Source organism: Microtus oregoni, unplaced genomic scaffold (genome assembly GCF_018167655.1).
Source record: "Microtus oregoni isolate MIOR12 unplaced genomic scaffold, Mior012 000016F_ref0000370, whole genome shotgun sequence".
Classification (NCBI taxonomy): Eukaryota; Metazoa; Chordata; class Mammalia; order Rodentia; family Cricetidae; genus Microtus; species Microtus oregoni.
The window spans coordinates 13475001-13489927 of record NW_024543075.1 but is presented as its reverse complement, the minus strand read 5'-3'; the positions used below and the strand labels follow the sequence as shown (position 1 = coordinate 13489927).

The window sequence follows — 14927 nt, the reverse complement described above, 5'->3', positions numbered from 1 at the left end:
ATCTTGTTTATTTGAGACAGAGAGTCTCACTGCAAAGTGGGAATACACGATGTGACTATGCTGGATGTCCAGAGACCCCAAGGATCCTCCTGTCTCCACTTCCCCAGTATGCCACCATGCCTGGCTTTTTACGTGGCTTCTGGGGATTGAACACAGGTCGTCATACTTGTACAGCAAACACTTTACAGACTGTGCTGTGTCCCCAGCCAGTACTTCACGCTCTATTGCTGAGTAACATGCCATTAAACAAAATTATCACATTTTATTTCTTTTTATTTTGGGGGATGGGTTCTTGCTATGTAGCACTAGCTGACCTGGAAATTGCTATATAGATCAGGCTGGCCTTGAACTCACAGAAATCCACCTGCCTCTGTCTCCAGAGTTCAAAGATTAGAAATGTGTGTCACCAATCCCAGCACACCTTTTTTAAAAAAAAAAAATCCATTCACAGTACGTGGGATTTTATTGGCTCAGAATCCCGTTGAAACCTAATGAATCCAAAATTGATTTTTAAATGTTGTATGCTGCTTCTCTCTAAGAAACTCTGCAAAGGCATGCTACCCAGCATGGCGGGGACGACTTACACATACATTCTGCGTTCAAGAAGACAGGCCCAGAATGAGGGGAAAGTGGACATGTTGTTTATGTGGAGTTCTAAAGCTAGAAAGATTGGCCTTTAACAACAGTATCAACCCAGCGGTTTCTTGGGACAGCCTGCTTGCGGGAATTGCCTGCAAATGGTCAGAGGTGATTTTCAGAGGTGTTCAACTCAGGTGTATGCATCTGCCAAAGCTTCTCGAACTGGGTGTTCTCAAGATGTGTGAACCTCACCGCACAGACAACTACACCAAAATGCTGATCACACAGAAGTTATTGGTGTTGATATGGAGTTATTTATGTTGAACCACAAGAAAAAGAGGAAAATAAAAAGTCTGGGAGCCATGGAGACGGGGCTGCCATGCACATAAGCCTGTATCAAGACTTGCCACAAAAAGTTCCTCCACACACACCTTGTGATGGTTACTACATCTGTGCAGGAATACTTTTGCCCAGTGTCTGTGCGCTGCTTTGAATGGGGGGGGGGGGTGCCTGGGCCACATTTGAATGTTTGGTTCCCAGTTGGTGGACCATTTAGGAAGAATTGAGGGGCATAGCCTTTTTGGAAGAGGTGCATTACTGGGGGTGGGCTTTGAGGTTTCAAAAGTTCAAGCCAGGCCCAGTCTCCCCTCCCTCTGCTTGCAACTTTCAGACCAGATGTGAGCTCTCAGCTACTGCTCCAGTGCCATGCCTGTGTGCCGCCATGCTCCCATCATGATGGCCATGGACTAACCCTCTGAAACTATAAGCCCCAACTAAATGTTTTCTTCTAAAACTCGTCTCTGTCATGGTGTCTCCTCACAGCGACAGAACAGTGACGGAGACAGTCAGAGTCCACCAATGAGCTAATGCCAGCCACTGCAAAGGAGCCTCCGTGAACACTGGTCTTTCTTATCAAGTGGTTTGCTTGGACTTTTGTGTGTGAGCGCATGTCTTTAAATGCTTTCTGGTGAATATGGAGGTAGCCTGTAACCCCAATAAGTGGGGGTTTGAGGGAGGAGCTCCAGGCCAGAGAACTAGGGAGCACAGCACTAAAGAGTACTTGGTGTTCTTCCAGAGGATCCAAGTTCAGTTCCTGGTACCCATGTCTGGCAGCTCACAACTACCTGTAAGACCAGTTCCAGGGATATGACACCCTCTTCTGGACTCCATGGGTACCCACACACATGGCATACACACACACACACACACACACACACACACACACTAATAAAAATTAAAACAATAGATAATAAACAAAATGAATCCCAGTCCACTTTGGGCTACAGACTAAGATCTTGCTTCAGACAGACAAGGAATAAATTGTTTGTGCTTGTTCCAATGCCATTGCATGAATCTGATATATCACAGATGGCAATTCCCGAACAAACTTTGTCCTTGGAGAGCTTGTTCTCCATGCCACTTTTTTATTTTTCAGTGTGTGTGTGTGTGTGAGTGTGTATGTGCATGGCACTGTACATACACAGTCAAGGTTGGACAACAGTCTCTGTGGATTGGTTCTCTCTCCTCCACTGAGTTCTGGGCAAGCTCTTTTTACCTGCAGAGCCATCTTGCTACCTGGTTCTTCCAATTCTTGCTGGTGCTCGGATTAAAGGCAGGTACTAGCACATCTGGTTTATCCAGTATTGGATCAAACCCAGGCCTTCTTCATGCATGCTAGAAAAGCACTCTGCCAACTGAGCTACATCCCCAACTGGTGTCGTTATTTTAGAGAATAAGATTTCCATTCAAACCTCCTACCGAGGCCTCTAGAGTCCCACACAGTGAACCCTTTACCTCCCTTCCCAGTCTCCTGTTGGCAACACCACATCCTTGCAGTTCCTGTCCTTTGAATCAAGCATGCACTTCTGCTTGCAGCACTCACCCTGCTCCCCCACCCCCCAAACGCACCTCAGAACATCTGCTTAGCCTGAACTCTGGGTAGGATGCAGGCACGCGCTCATGTCTATATATGTAAAAGCAGGAACCAGGGGAGGGTGGCAGGTGCCCTGTTCTATTGCTCCTTGCTTTAGTCCCCTTGAGACAGGGTCTCTCACCCAACCTGGAGCTTTCCAATAGTGAGCTAGACCAGCTGACCTACAAGCCTGAGTGATCCTCCACCCCCAATGCTGGGATTATAAGTGTGCATGGCCACACTTGGCTTTTTTTTTTTTTAACGTGGGTGCTTTGGATTCGAACACAAGCCATCATACTCGGATAGCAAGTGCTATTGAGATCTCTCTCGTGATCAGTGGTTTTCAACCTGTGGGTCAGTCATGACCCCTCTGGGGGTCAAATGGCCCTTCCACAGGGTTGCATATCAGACATCCAACATGTCATATATTTATAATATGATTCATAACAGCAGCAAAATTACACTTATGGAGTAGCAGTGGTAATTTTATGGTTGGGATCATCACAACATGAGGAGCTGTATGAAAGGGTCGCAGCAATAGGAAGGTTGAGAACCACTGCTCTAGATCAAACCTGTTCCTTGGTGCAGCTTCTCTCTTGCCTGCCTGTTTAATACACCACCATCCTCCCACCACAGGCGTCTCATGTCCTTTTAGGATTTCCCATAATACTCATGACCCACTTGCCTGGGCCCAGCTCGAATGCGCTGTCCCTAAGGGTAAGAATTGCAAGTCCAATGAGGCATTCCGCATGCCCAGAATATTGCTGAGCACACAGCTGCTCAAGAAATAGTTTATACATTGGGACAGAGTTCCTGGCACTTGGCAGGATTTGTTTGGAAATCCCAGCCTGTCTCCGCAATGTAAAGGAAACTGAAAAGCAATGTCGACAATGGGAACCTGTGTGGCTTTGGAGTAAGTGCACCAATCCTCAAAGGAGGAACCTTGGGAGCAGATACCTCCCAGGACTCACTGGGGGTCTTGCACAACTCCTTTCTGAAAAGACTCTTCTAAAGGTGTTCTTCTTTGTTCCTGCAGGATTCATATTGGGGTGTCCTAGAATTTTTCAGAACTGGGGGACTGGCATATCAACAAACAACCAGTCATAGCCCCCAAAATATCAGACACTATCATTTTTATTATATCCATTTAGTAGGGGGTATGTACACATGCTATGGAGTGTGTAGAGGTCCTAGGACAACTTGAAGGAGTCTGTTCTTGCCTTCTGCCACTTAGGTCGCAGGGACTGAAATCAGGTCACCAGACCTGGTGGGAAAGTTCCTTTTTTTTCCTGTAGAGTCATCTCACCAACCCTGAGACACGTTTAGACTGAAAAGTTCCATGAAGAAAAGCACAACATTTGAAGTTCTTTGTGTCTCCTAAGAACCCTAAAGAGGCACTGGAGAGACGGCTCGGCAGTTAAGAGCACTGGCTGCTCTTTCAGAGGATCCGGGTACAATTCCCAGCACCCGCATGGCAGCTGATAGCCATTTGTAACTTCAGTTCCAGAGGGATCTAATGTTTGCATCTGGTCTCTGTGGGCACAAGCAACACATACGGTAGACAGACATACACGTAGACGAAACACTCATATGCATAAAAATAAACCAAAGAAAAAACAAAGGCGCACTGAACACAGAGCACAAACCATGTGTAACGGTGCGTGGAAGATTCCTACTTCGTTAGAAAGGCTTGAAGACACCAGAAGTGGGAGGAGTGAGAGAATGTGGGAGACCTACCAGAGTTAGGAATCCCAGCTTTCTCAGAGGAACTGGCAAGAACAGGGTGGTCTCTGTGGTCATTTTTAATCTCAACACTTGGGAGGCAGAGACAAGCAGATCTCTGTGAGTTTCAGGCCAACCAGAACTGCACAGTGAGCCCCAATCTCGATGAAACAGCAGACAAACAAATACAAAAATCTTTTTCCAGAGAAGAGTGGTAACTGACCATAACCATAGCCAGCACTCACCGCACACCCCAAGTGTCTCCCTAGCGATGCCATGAGGCTCTGTTTCCCTGGGAGATCCATTTCTTTTTGTTATATGACCTTGTGTTTCAGTTTCTTCATCTTTCAAGTAGGACTAATAGTACTGCCTACCTCACCCTGGATGAATGAGGACCCAACCCATGATTGATATCTAAGATTAGCTTTGCATAATAATTTCCCTTATTAGAAACTGAATGATATACTTCCTTATGTGGCTCAGGACGTATTTGTCTTTAAGGACAACATGCCTACAGTCCATCACTAAGAGTTACATATTCCTCAAGGTCATTAGCAGGGGTCTTTGGTACTATTCCAAGTAGCATGGGAAAAGATGGACAGGGGCTTCCCAGGAAACAGGGTAAGAGTTTCTGTGGGAGAATCACAGCTCCAGACTTTGATCCATTCTGCCTTCAAGAAAAAAAAACAGAATTAAGGAGAGTTAGGTGGTAAAATGTAACCATCAGGATCAGGGGAAGCTGTAGCTGTTAGTTGTGAGGGCCTCCAGCATGGGTCTTGCAGCTGTGGCTAAAGGCTTAGCTAGTCTCCACCCTTTCTGTAAGTCTGTGCACTGCACCTAAGGAGGATGCACCCATTCTGGCTGCAGAAGGAAACCCTCTGCTTTAGGTGAGGTCCCAGAGAACATGTGCACACTCCCCGCCCGTGGAGAACAATCTGCTTACCAACTCGAGTGTGTGCAGATGCATACATGAGTTTTGTGTGTGGTGGGTGTGAGGGCAATTTTAAGCACACCTTTGCCAAGCCTCATTCTTTGTGTAAAAGTTTGGTGTTGGCCATTAGCATTCTTCCAACCCCATTTGCTCTCTTAGCTGCTTGTCCCAGTAGGGAGTGGTGTGGAGATCTGACGCTACACAGCCCATGTGTCTTAAACCTTCTAGGAGACACTCTCCCCAGTCCTGCTCCCGGGAAATCATTTAGGGGTTGTAAAATGTAGCATCAAAAGACTTCAGATCATCTGTGTGTGGTTGCTCATATTTGTAGCCCCAGCATTAGGGAGGCTACATAGTGACTTCAGAGAAGCCTGAGCTACAGGGTGAAACTCTGTGCCAAAAAAACCCAACAACCTACACTTGCGTTAAACACTTCAAAAACTGCCTTGGGAGGAGTGTTTGGGGGGATGTTGCCAGGGTATCTGAAGTGCTCTTATCAAGCAGAACAATCCTCTGCAGTGGGAATTGTGAGCCCGCCCACGCACCCGTCCGTCCACCCACCCATCTACCCATCTACTCATCCAGGTACTCACTCTACCCACTCGTCTAAGTCAAGAATTTAGGCACTAACACAAGCCATTACTGAGACAGATGCTTGCTGGCCAACTGGACACTGTGTTCTCAAAGATAAACAAGGCAGCCCCTTGCCTTACCCAGCATGCTTCCTTGAAGCTCAGACGACAGAAGTCAGGACCCACGTGGAGAGAACAGGCTGCAAGAGAAAACATGAAAGGGGCCTAAAAAGGAGAAAGAGAGCCAGCAGGAGAATGAGAGGCAGGAGACACCTCTTCCAGAGAGATAAAGATCTGCAGAGACTTGCACGTAATTTCGCCCTTGGTTTCTCCTACATCTCAGATTTAAAAAAAAAAAAGTGCTTGTTTTCCATGGGTGGTAGGGATAGTAAAACCTAGGCTTTTAAATACTTAGCCTAGGTTCTGTGTTTTCTTCAGCCTCTTCAGCAGGCTCGAGGATACCCCATAGAGGGCGCTGTTTGCTTGACTTTGTATGGCGTCGTGGTGCCGGCAAGTGGAGGAACCTAGCCTCCCCTGAGAGCAAGTGAATTGCTGCTGTCCAGGCGACCAAGACGCGAGCTTTCTTGAACGGGAAAGAAAAGATCAACTCTACGCTTTCTGTTGTTGAAGTCCAGCTGGGGATGCTGACGCCAAATAACAGGACCCCACCTCTCGTGAACACACACATTCGCACACACTCTAGTGCTTAAGGAGAGAGACACTATGCATATGCTGGATCCGGCCCGAGACCCGAGAAGATTGCCTCCTACTCTTCTTGGGTCGGTACACCTAGGCCCAGAGTTGTGAACAGCTAGAAGCCCATCCTGGGACAGAACATCTTCCCCGCCTGCGGACTCAGGAGGGTCTGTTTTTTGTTCTTGTTTTTTGAGACACGGTGATTGAACACACGACTTCGCAGGGTAGGCAAAGGATAGGGTAGGCACTGACTCACAACGACAGACTGCCTTTCGGAAAGTATTTTCCCCTTTTCCTAGTTTAAAGTAGCCTCCCTGCGTCAGAACTTTAGCGAGTGTGCCCACATCTGCCGCAGCTTCCCCCAGACCGGCACACTACTGAGCCACCAGGTTTGCTGTGTGCAAGCAGTGCGCACCGAACTCACTTCGCCTATGCGCAGAGAATGATTTCTGCCTTTTGGGGGAGGGAAATGACCTCTAGTTGTCCAACACTGGTTGGGTACCTTAGGTATGGTCTCCTCTCTGGACACCTTTTCTCTATAAAATCTGAGCGTATTACCCACCCTGTTTGAGCCACCGAGCTGTGATTGGTTCCCTCTCGGATTTTAGATGATGTGCCCTTGTGCATTCCAGTAAAACCTTGTACAAACTCAGAGGAATAATAATAACCATTTATGGAAGCACTGCTTAGAAGGCAAATGAAGGGTTCGCTGCTGTGGGGTGAATGTCAAAACTTTGAACACGCCCGTCAAGATTTGGTAGAGGGTGCTCAGGAGCCCGAGGACTGAAAAATAAAATAAACCTACTTTCCATTTGGGGACCCCCAAACGGTCAGGTCTGCACTAGGGAGGACAGGCTTGAATTAAGCAAGGCTCAACCGAAAGAAAAAGAAAGGGGTGGGGCGGAGAAAGCTCAGGTGTGAAGGGAGCTTCACCAGGGTTGAGGACAGACTGTCATCTTTCTCGGGTTAAAGACCCCACCAACAGTTCTGTTTTATTTATCGCTGAAATCTATAGTTGAACTGCTTGTCTCTCGGGCTTCCTTTCCTACTTGACTCTGGAAGTTGTTAAGGCGGATGGAGTCCAACTATTCCTCAGACGACCGCCTTGGTTCTCCAGGGATTTGGAGGCCCTCGGGGCGTGCTGCAGGTGTCGCTGCCACGGTGACAACAGAGAAAGGTACTCCGCTGTGCCTTCGATTCTCAGAGCCTGTATTAAAGCATTAGGTAGCTTCTAAACGCCACCCGGAAACTTCTTGGGGAAGTGCTGTCTTCGGACTGCAGGTTTGGAGTCGGTCCTTGAGGCTTGGACGCTGTCATTTAGAAAAGAGTAGTGTCCTTCGGAGCGCAGCCGTCAGTGCAGGAACATCGCTACCCCGACCATCTTAGGTGGGGGAAGCGCGGGCATCGGAGGGTCCTGCGTTCTCAAAAGAGTGCAGAGTCGCAGATTCTCTCCTACTCCAGGGAGATTCAGATTGACTCTTCGGTTCTCAGGGCCCAAGGTCAAGGCTACGCGGATTCCCGAGCCCACCGACATAAGAACTCTCTTCCTTTCCACTAGACGGTGGGTGGAGAACCCTATTTCGCCTCTTGCCCTCTCCCTGCTTAGCAGGTCTTTTGGGGAAAGAGCACTGAGTTCGTCCCCGGCCGAGGTGGCACCCTGTTTCCTGGGCCCGCGTGGGGACAGCTGGCCCCTGCCGTGCCAGGAGGGTAGGAGAGCGGAGGCTGTCAGCCCAACGCGTGTAACCCCGAGGTGACTCGGGGCAGCCTGACCTGCCCCTCCCCCTCCCGCGGGCCCCGCAGCAGCAAACCCTAGGCCGAGCCGCAGGGGGTAGAGGGAGGTGCTGGCTCCAGACTCTCGTGGGTCGGTGTGCTCCGGCCCGCCGGGGGCGTCTCCGTCTCGGGGTCCCTCGTGCGCCTCCCGCTTTGGTGGGAGCTCTCCGAGTGCCTCTTTAGCGAGAGCCAATATCCTTTTGTGCTAATAGGTTTGTCCTCATTTGCTGCCTAATTGGACTATATAAAGCCAATAACAGGCGGGCTCTCATAGCCCGAAGCCAAAGCGCCAAAATCCGAGGGAAGGCGAGGAGGGGGGCGGTGGCAGAGGCGGCTGCGGGGCCCGGGCTCGGCTGCGCCTTGGCCGGCCTAATCCCATTTGCCATTGTACGCGCCCAATCGCCGTATACTCCCCGCATTTAACTTGGATGACATTTTGATTTCATCATTAGCATCCGGCGCCGGATTGACGCATCCCAAGCCGGGGACCGCTCTTGCAGCCTCCTCCCGGGGAGCCGCAGCTTCTACCCGGCCCCCTCGCACCCTCGGCGCAGAGGCAGGTCCGCTCCCCGCCCCTCTGGACCCCTCCCCCCCCATGCGAGCCCGCCCCGGCCCGGTCCCCACCCCGCCCTCCCGCGGCTCGATTCGCGCCCGGGGCGGCCCCCGACTTTGAGTCCCGTAGTTGAGTTCCGTTTATGGTCTGATTTCCGGCCCCTAGCCTGCTCGCCCCGCCGCCCGCCTGTCCCGCTCCCTCCCTCCGTGGGACCCGGAGGACTGGGGACCATGCCGGAGCCCGGGCCGGATGCCTCGGGCACTGCCAGCGCGCCGCCCCCGCAGCCGCCACCCCAGCCTCCCGCGCCCAAGGAATCCCCGTTCTCCATCAGGAACCTGCTCAACGGAGACCACCACCGGCCGCCCCCGAAACCTCAGCCTCCCCCACGAACGCTCTTCGCGCCGGCCTCGGCCGCCGCCGCCGCGGCCGCTGCGGCCGCCGCCGCAGCCAAAGGTGCCCTGGAGGGTGCCGCCGGCTTTGCGCTCTCGCAGGTGGGCGACCTGGCTTTCCCCCGCTTTGAGATCCCAGCGCAGAGGTTTGCCCTGCCCGCGCACTACCTGGAGCGCTCCCCGGCCTGGTGGTACCCCTACACCCTGACCCCCGCCGGCGGCCACCTCCCGCGACCAGAAGGTACCGACCTCTCTTTGAACTTTCTCTCTCCCCTCGCTCCCCCACGGGCTTGCCCTATCCCCGCCCCGGGCTTGTTAATACAGTTACGGGACGCCCCGACAGCGGCAAACCCGAGTTTTGGTCAACTTCCTCTGGCCTCTAGCCCTCCTCTTTCCTGGGCGCTCGGTTAGGAGGCCCCGGATTCCAATCCCACTTGCTGAGAAAAGAGGAGTTGGAGGCCAGGGCGCTGCACTTCCCGGGCAAAGTGGCCTCCAGCAGGAATGGGTGGCTTCGGATGGCCTGGGTAGGCCTGGAAGGCAGGGATAAACCCTAACCACGGATACTTTTTCCGTTGGCCCCTGGAACGGGAGACCTGGGATAAAAGGAGCTGCCCCGCTGCCATCGTCGGCTCCCTGGTCCTTGAGAGGCAAGGGAATCCTAGGTCTTGGCGCCCCGCTGTAGCCCAGCGGAGACAGAGGAGAACCTTGGGAAAGCTGAGGCCCAAGGATCAGGAGCCCGAAGGCTAACGCCTGGGTTGCACCTGCTGCCCCCAGACTCCCTTCTCTCTCAAGATCGTGTCGTTCGCTGTGCTTGAGTGTGCATCTGTTTGTCTGTCTCTACAGCCTCGGAGAAGGCCCTCCTGCGAGACTCCTCCCCTGCGTCCGGCACCGACCGCGACTCCCCGGAGCCTCTGCTCAAGGCTGACCCCGACCACAAGGAACTGGACTCCAAGAGCCCGGACGAGATCATTCTGGAAGAGAGCGATTCAGAGGAAGGCAAAAAAGAAGGCGAGGCGGTGCCGGGCACGGCCGGGACAACTGTAGGGACGACTGCGGCGACACCCGGCTCAGAGGACTGGAAGGCTGGCGCCGAGAGCCCCGAGAAGAAGCCCGCGTGCCGCAAGAAGAAGACGCGCACCGTCTTCTCGCGCAGCCAGGTCTTCCAGCTCGAATCCACCTTCGACATGAAACGTTATCTCAGCAGCTCGGAGCGCGCCGGCCTGGCCGCGTCGCTTCACCTCACTGAGACGCAGGTCAAGATCTGGTTCCAGAATCGTCGCAACAAGTGGAAGCGACAGCTGGCGGCCGAGCTCGAGGCCGCCAACCTGAGCCATGCCGCCGCGCAGCGCATCGTGCGCGTGCCCATCCTTTACCACGAGAACTCTGCCGCGGAGGGTGCGGCTGCGGCCGCAGGGGCCCCGGTGCCGGTCAGCCAGCCGCTGCTCACCTTCCCGCACCCAGTCTACTACTCGCACCCTGTGGTCTCGTCTGTGCCGCTGCTACGGCCGGTGTGAGACCGGAGAGGGGAGAGGGAGTGAGCACCCGGCCACCTTTCGGGGACCCCGGAGGAGACTGGGCTGGGCCAAGGGCGCAGAGCTGTGGCCAGCGGCCTTGGGAACCGGGCTCGGGCTCACTGCCTTGCCTCCCACCCCCCAATAGCATTTTGTAAGTATTTGCAATGCATTTCCGTGCAATTCATTCCTATGAATTTGAGGCGCTTCTCCTCTTATTTTTGGTTTTGCTTACCAGTGAGAGAAAACGGGGTGGGAGGGCGAAAAAATTCCCAGGTCAAAACTTCCAACTGTAAAGTTTTTTTGATAAATGTGCAAACCCCCCCCCCTTAAATTTCCATTTTTAAGGGAGGAGGGTATTTTTACAGAAGGAAAATAAGCTCAAAACCCAACTTCCTTTAGTTTATTCATTTTCTATAGAACTATTTTCAAAATCCGGAGAGAGAATTCATATTTATTTCTGGATTTCTGGGTGTGGTTTTCCCCCACCCCCAATCAATTATCTGCCCCCCCCACGTACACTTTTTTTTTCTTTTCAAAACCCGAGTAACCTCTGCTAGGATCCCTAGTCGCCGGCTGATCTGTGGCAGTTAACATCATTTATCTCAGCTCCTGACTAATGAATTCTCTGACCAAAATGTTTATAGGCAAAAAGACAAAAGCCCCAAATCAGACCTTTAGAATTCAGAACAGCTCCATATCTGGCTGGGTTCCTGTGCTTTTATTTATCACTAGCGTTTTATTTAATGGTCTATCACTGGTCCGAAAATTGTCATTTAACATCACCATCACTACTGTGTTAGCTGCTTGAGAGATTGGGTTCAAAAAAAATTTTTTTTTGTAGGAAAAAAAATACATTTTATGCTGTCCCGTTTTACATCGCCGCAACTGTCGTGCTTTGACCTGTGCAATATTGTGCAAAATTCCCCTAGAGCCCTGCCCCTTCCTCTGTGGGGATGAAGACCACCGGGCCACAGCATGATCACTAATGGAGAGGGCAGACTAAGCAGGGGAGGCGGGGGAGGAAGAAAGCAAGGTAGGGCAGCGATGCTCAGAGGAGTAAGCCAGGTAGAGCGGAGCGCTTTAAGTGAAGGACAATCAACATAGGAGAATTTTAACTTATTTGATAAATGTACAGTTTTCTTGTAAAATTCACCCTCGACTCCATGGGGCCTCTTGCCCTGTTTTCCTGTGGGCTACACCTGTTGTTCTGTCGTTCTGAGTAGTCTGTTCCCCCTTCCCTCCCTGTCCTCTGCTAGAGTTCAGTCCCTTTTTAAGAAAACAGAAGCAAAACAAAACAAAAAAACCCTCCACAAACTATTGTTACACTTCATGTTGCTGTGGAATCAATTAATTAAAAAGAAAAAATAAGTCTTTCACGTTGCCGGAGTGTGTAACTTTGGATGCCCCCCTCGCGGGTCCCCAGAGCAGGTGTCCAGGGAAACTCTTCTTGCCTCTGTCTCTGTCTGCCTCTGTGTTCTCTAAACCTGACCTGGACTCGAGACCCTAGAATCCGGACCATAGAGGAGACAGAGGCGGCTTTGTTCAGGACCGAGGGCGTTCTTTCCGTGGTGCACCTTCTACTGCTTGAGAGGCCCTCCTCGGAGCAAAGAAGAAGGGTATAAAGACCTAGGTTTAACTAGCTTGCAAAGTTGAACAAAACGACAGCCCTGAGCTTAAAGACAGGTGGTATTTTTCTCCAGAAAAGGCTGAAGCTTGCCTTCTTTCCTTAAGCCATGGTTCCTTCAAGAGCTGCTGGGTCAAGCATCCCTTAAATGTCTAGATAAGATTGTGGTGGCTGTGGTTGTCCCCTGAGGTGTTGAAGGAAGGGCAAAACTTGGAGTTTGGCTGAGTCTGGAGGTACATTCAGTAAACCTAGCAGTCCTTGGGATGGAGTAGGGGTTCCTGCTTCTCGGACCAGGAGGTTTCAGCTGAGCTGGGAGAATTTCAGATGCCCAGTGCAGAGGGCATGCGCCACTGGCTGAGGGAGGCGCGATTGCAGTCCACTGCAACCTTGCCACCCAGTCTTTCTGTGTCCATCAGTGCCCAAAGCTGCCTAGGGGGTAGCCACTTGTCCTGACTAATGCTTTCCTCAAGTCATTGCACCCTGGTCGTCAGCCAGAGGCAAAGCATTCCAAGACCCCTTGCGAGAACTGGGCTGCAAGGGAAGTAGGTGTTCAGGGGTCCCTTGCCAACTTAGCATGGCTGCCTGCCTTCAAGTTCTGTGGTGTGTGTGTGTGTGTGTGTGTGTGTGTGTGTGTGTGTGTCCCCGTCCTGATCACATTCCTGGCAGTGCCTCTTTGGAGCTGGGGAGCTAGAAGTGGGGGTCTGAGGAACCGCACGGAAGAGAAGAATTCAGCCAGCATTGCCACAAGCAGGACACAACCACTGGGGAGCGCCTGTCTGCGTTCTCATTTCTCCTTCTGTGTTACCAAGCCCCTCCAACTCAATCGACACAATTGATTCTACTGTGGCAGAAACACCGCTATCGTTTCTCTGTTGATGGAAAACTGGCCCCAAATAAACTGGTGTGCGTATTTGTGGCAAAATTTTAGCCTGGACCCCACTGAAGATAGATCTGCCTTTATGTTCCTCTGGTTTGGAATAAAAACGAGGGCATGTGTCGTAAATGAAAAATAAACAGAATATCGGGGTCAAAATATGTTGTTCCTTGTGTTACCTGCAAACAGAGTGGTGCCTTTTACTGTTGGCAATACTAACTGTGGGACAGGCCAGTAACAGCTCATTAAAAATAATGTTGCAATAGCAAACATGTCCTCAGATTTTACAGCCAGAGCGTGATGTTATCAAATGCCAAGAAAATACTTCTCTATTTGTTTGGATTCTAGAAAACGGTTCTTGACTGACCCAGTCTTTTGAAAGTCAAGACATAACTGGTTTTCCACAAGCACAGTTTATCCTTTGTCCAAGCCCCTTGGCCTCACTTTTCCTCCCGCATGGGAGCTTTGCTGCTTTGGGGCTGGTATTTCTCACCCCAGGGCCACATTTTAGCCCTGGAGGAGGAGGGTGGTGCTCATATGATCAGTCCAGCTCAGTGGGGTCCTGATGGTTTGCTTGGCGTTTGGTGTTTGTGGAGGGAAGCGATGACATTACGGAATGCTGGTGCTCTTCTGAGTGGGGCACAGTGGGTCTTTCTGAGACTTCCTTGCCAGAAGAAACCCAATACAGGTCTGCAGAGCTGGTTGCTGTCTTAGCCTCTGCCTCTGGGAAGATTCCCAGAAGCTTTGAGAACCAATCACTAAAGAAGATATTTTGGGGGGAGGGACAAAGCCTCCTGAAATTCCTCTGGACATTCTCTAGGGAAAGTCAGGACAGCCAGGGTCTCCTGTTTCGGGGTGCTGAGTGGACGCCTCTCATTTTTATTCTCTTACCACCTTCAGGTTGTGGACCCTAGCTTTCCTCTGTCTACCTACACCTCTGAGCCCAATCTTCACACCAGTCAAAGCCCTGCTCAATGAAAATGATCTCACCTTCCACAGCGGCCACCAAATACATGGATGAGTGCAAGCAACATAGAATACCCTCACTTGACACACCACACATGACGTCTTGTTTGTATTTCTCCCCGACACAAGTAGCCCAAGGTTTCTAACACACCCATTCACAATTTTGTTTTAGCGCTACTCGGATAGCTCAGGCATACGTACAGTCATGTACTTTGTGCTAAGTGACCCTGAGTGGCCGGTTTTCTCAATGTCCCTGGCTCAAGTGAGCTAAGAACAGATAGCACGGATGGGTAGGGAGCAGGGTGACTTTGCTCCCACCTCAGCTTTTCCCACTGACAAATTCCCATGCGGCAGGTTGATGCTGGAGTTTTGTCACCAGCCACCTGGTCAAACTGGCCTACCCTCACTACTCCCCCATGACCACGGACCCTCACACTCCTATGTGCCAGTACTATAGGAGTTTCCACAGTGCTCCATACCCGCTGAGGGCCTTCAGGCCCTGGGAGAGCTCAGAGCCAGGCTGCAAACTGTTTCTGTTGGCAACACAGATGTATTTCTTTTATTTGGTAGTAAATAGAGTGGATGTGTGTACATCAAACAACAGCAAGACATATAAACTGCACCCCGGCCGCTGGTGCTCGTTTCTAAGGGGGGACATTCCCTTGGCAGGGCAGAGTCAGAGACCACAATGGGCAGGCGAGCCCCAGAGCACCCAACACCCCTTGCCGGGGAAACTGGAGGTGGAGATGGGGAGAAGGAGGAGGAGGTGAAAAGGTGGGTGAGCTTTGCCCTGTCCAGCACGGGACAACTGAGGGGTGAAGGGAG

General features: G+C 51.4%; 1 protein-coding gene across 1 annotated transcript; it reads left to right on the top strand.

Moving 5' to 3' along the window:
* Positions 1 to 8965: 8965 nt before the first annotated feature.
* On the top strand, positions 8966 to 10638 carry Hmx3 (H6 family homeobox 3). The gene is made up of 2 exons (XM_041665946.1): positions 8966 to 9365; positions 9968 to 10638. The coding sequence occupies exons 1-2, from the start codon at positions 8966 to 8968 to the stop codon at positions 10636 to 10638; spliced, it is 1071 nt and encodes a 356-aa protein (XP_041521880.1).
* Positions 10639 to 14927: the final 4289 nt, after the last annotated feature.

Bases quoted from the DNA above. Each gene is read 5' to 3' on its own strand.
- Hmx3 (XM_041665946.1), top strand. From the start codon at position 8,966: ATGCCGGAGCCCGGGCCGGATGCCTCGGGCACTGCCAGCGCGCCGCCC. The intron at 9,366-9,967 runs GTACCGACCTCT...CTGTCTCTACAG, and splicing joins CCACCTCCCGCGACCAGAAG to CCTCGGAGAAGGCCCTCCTG.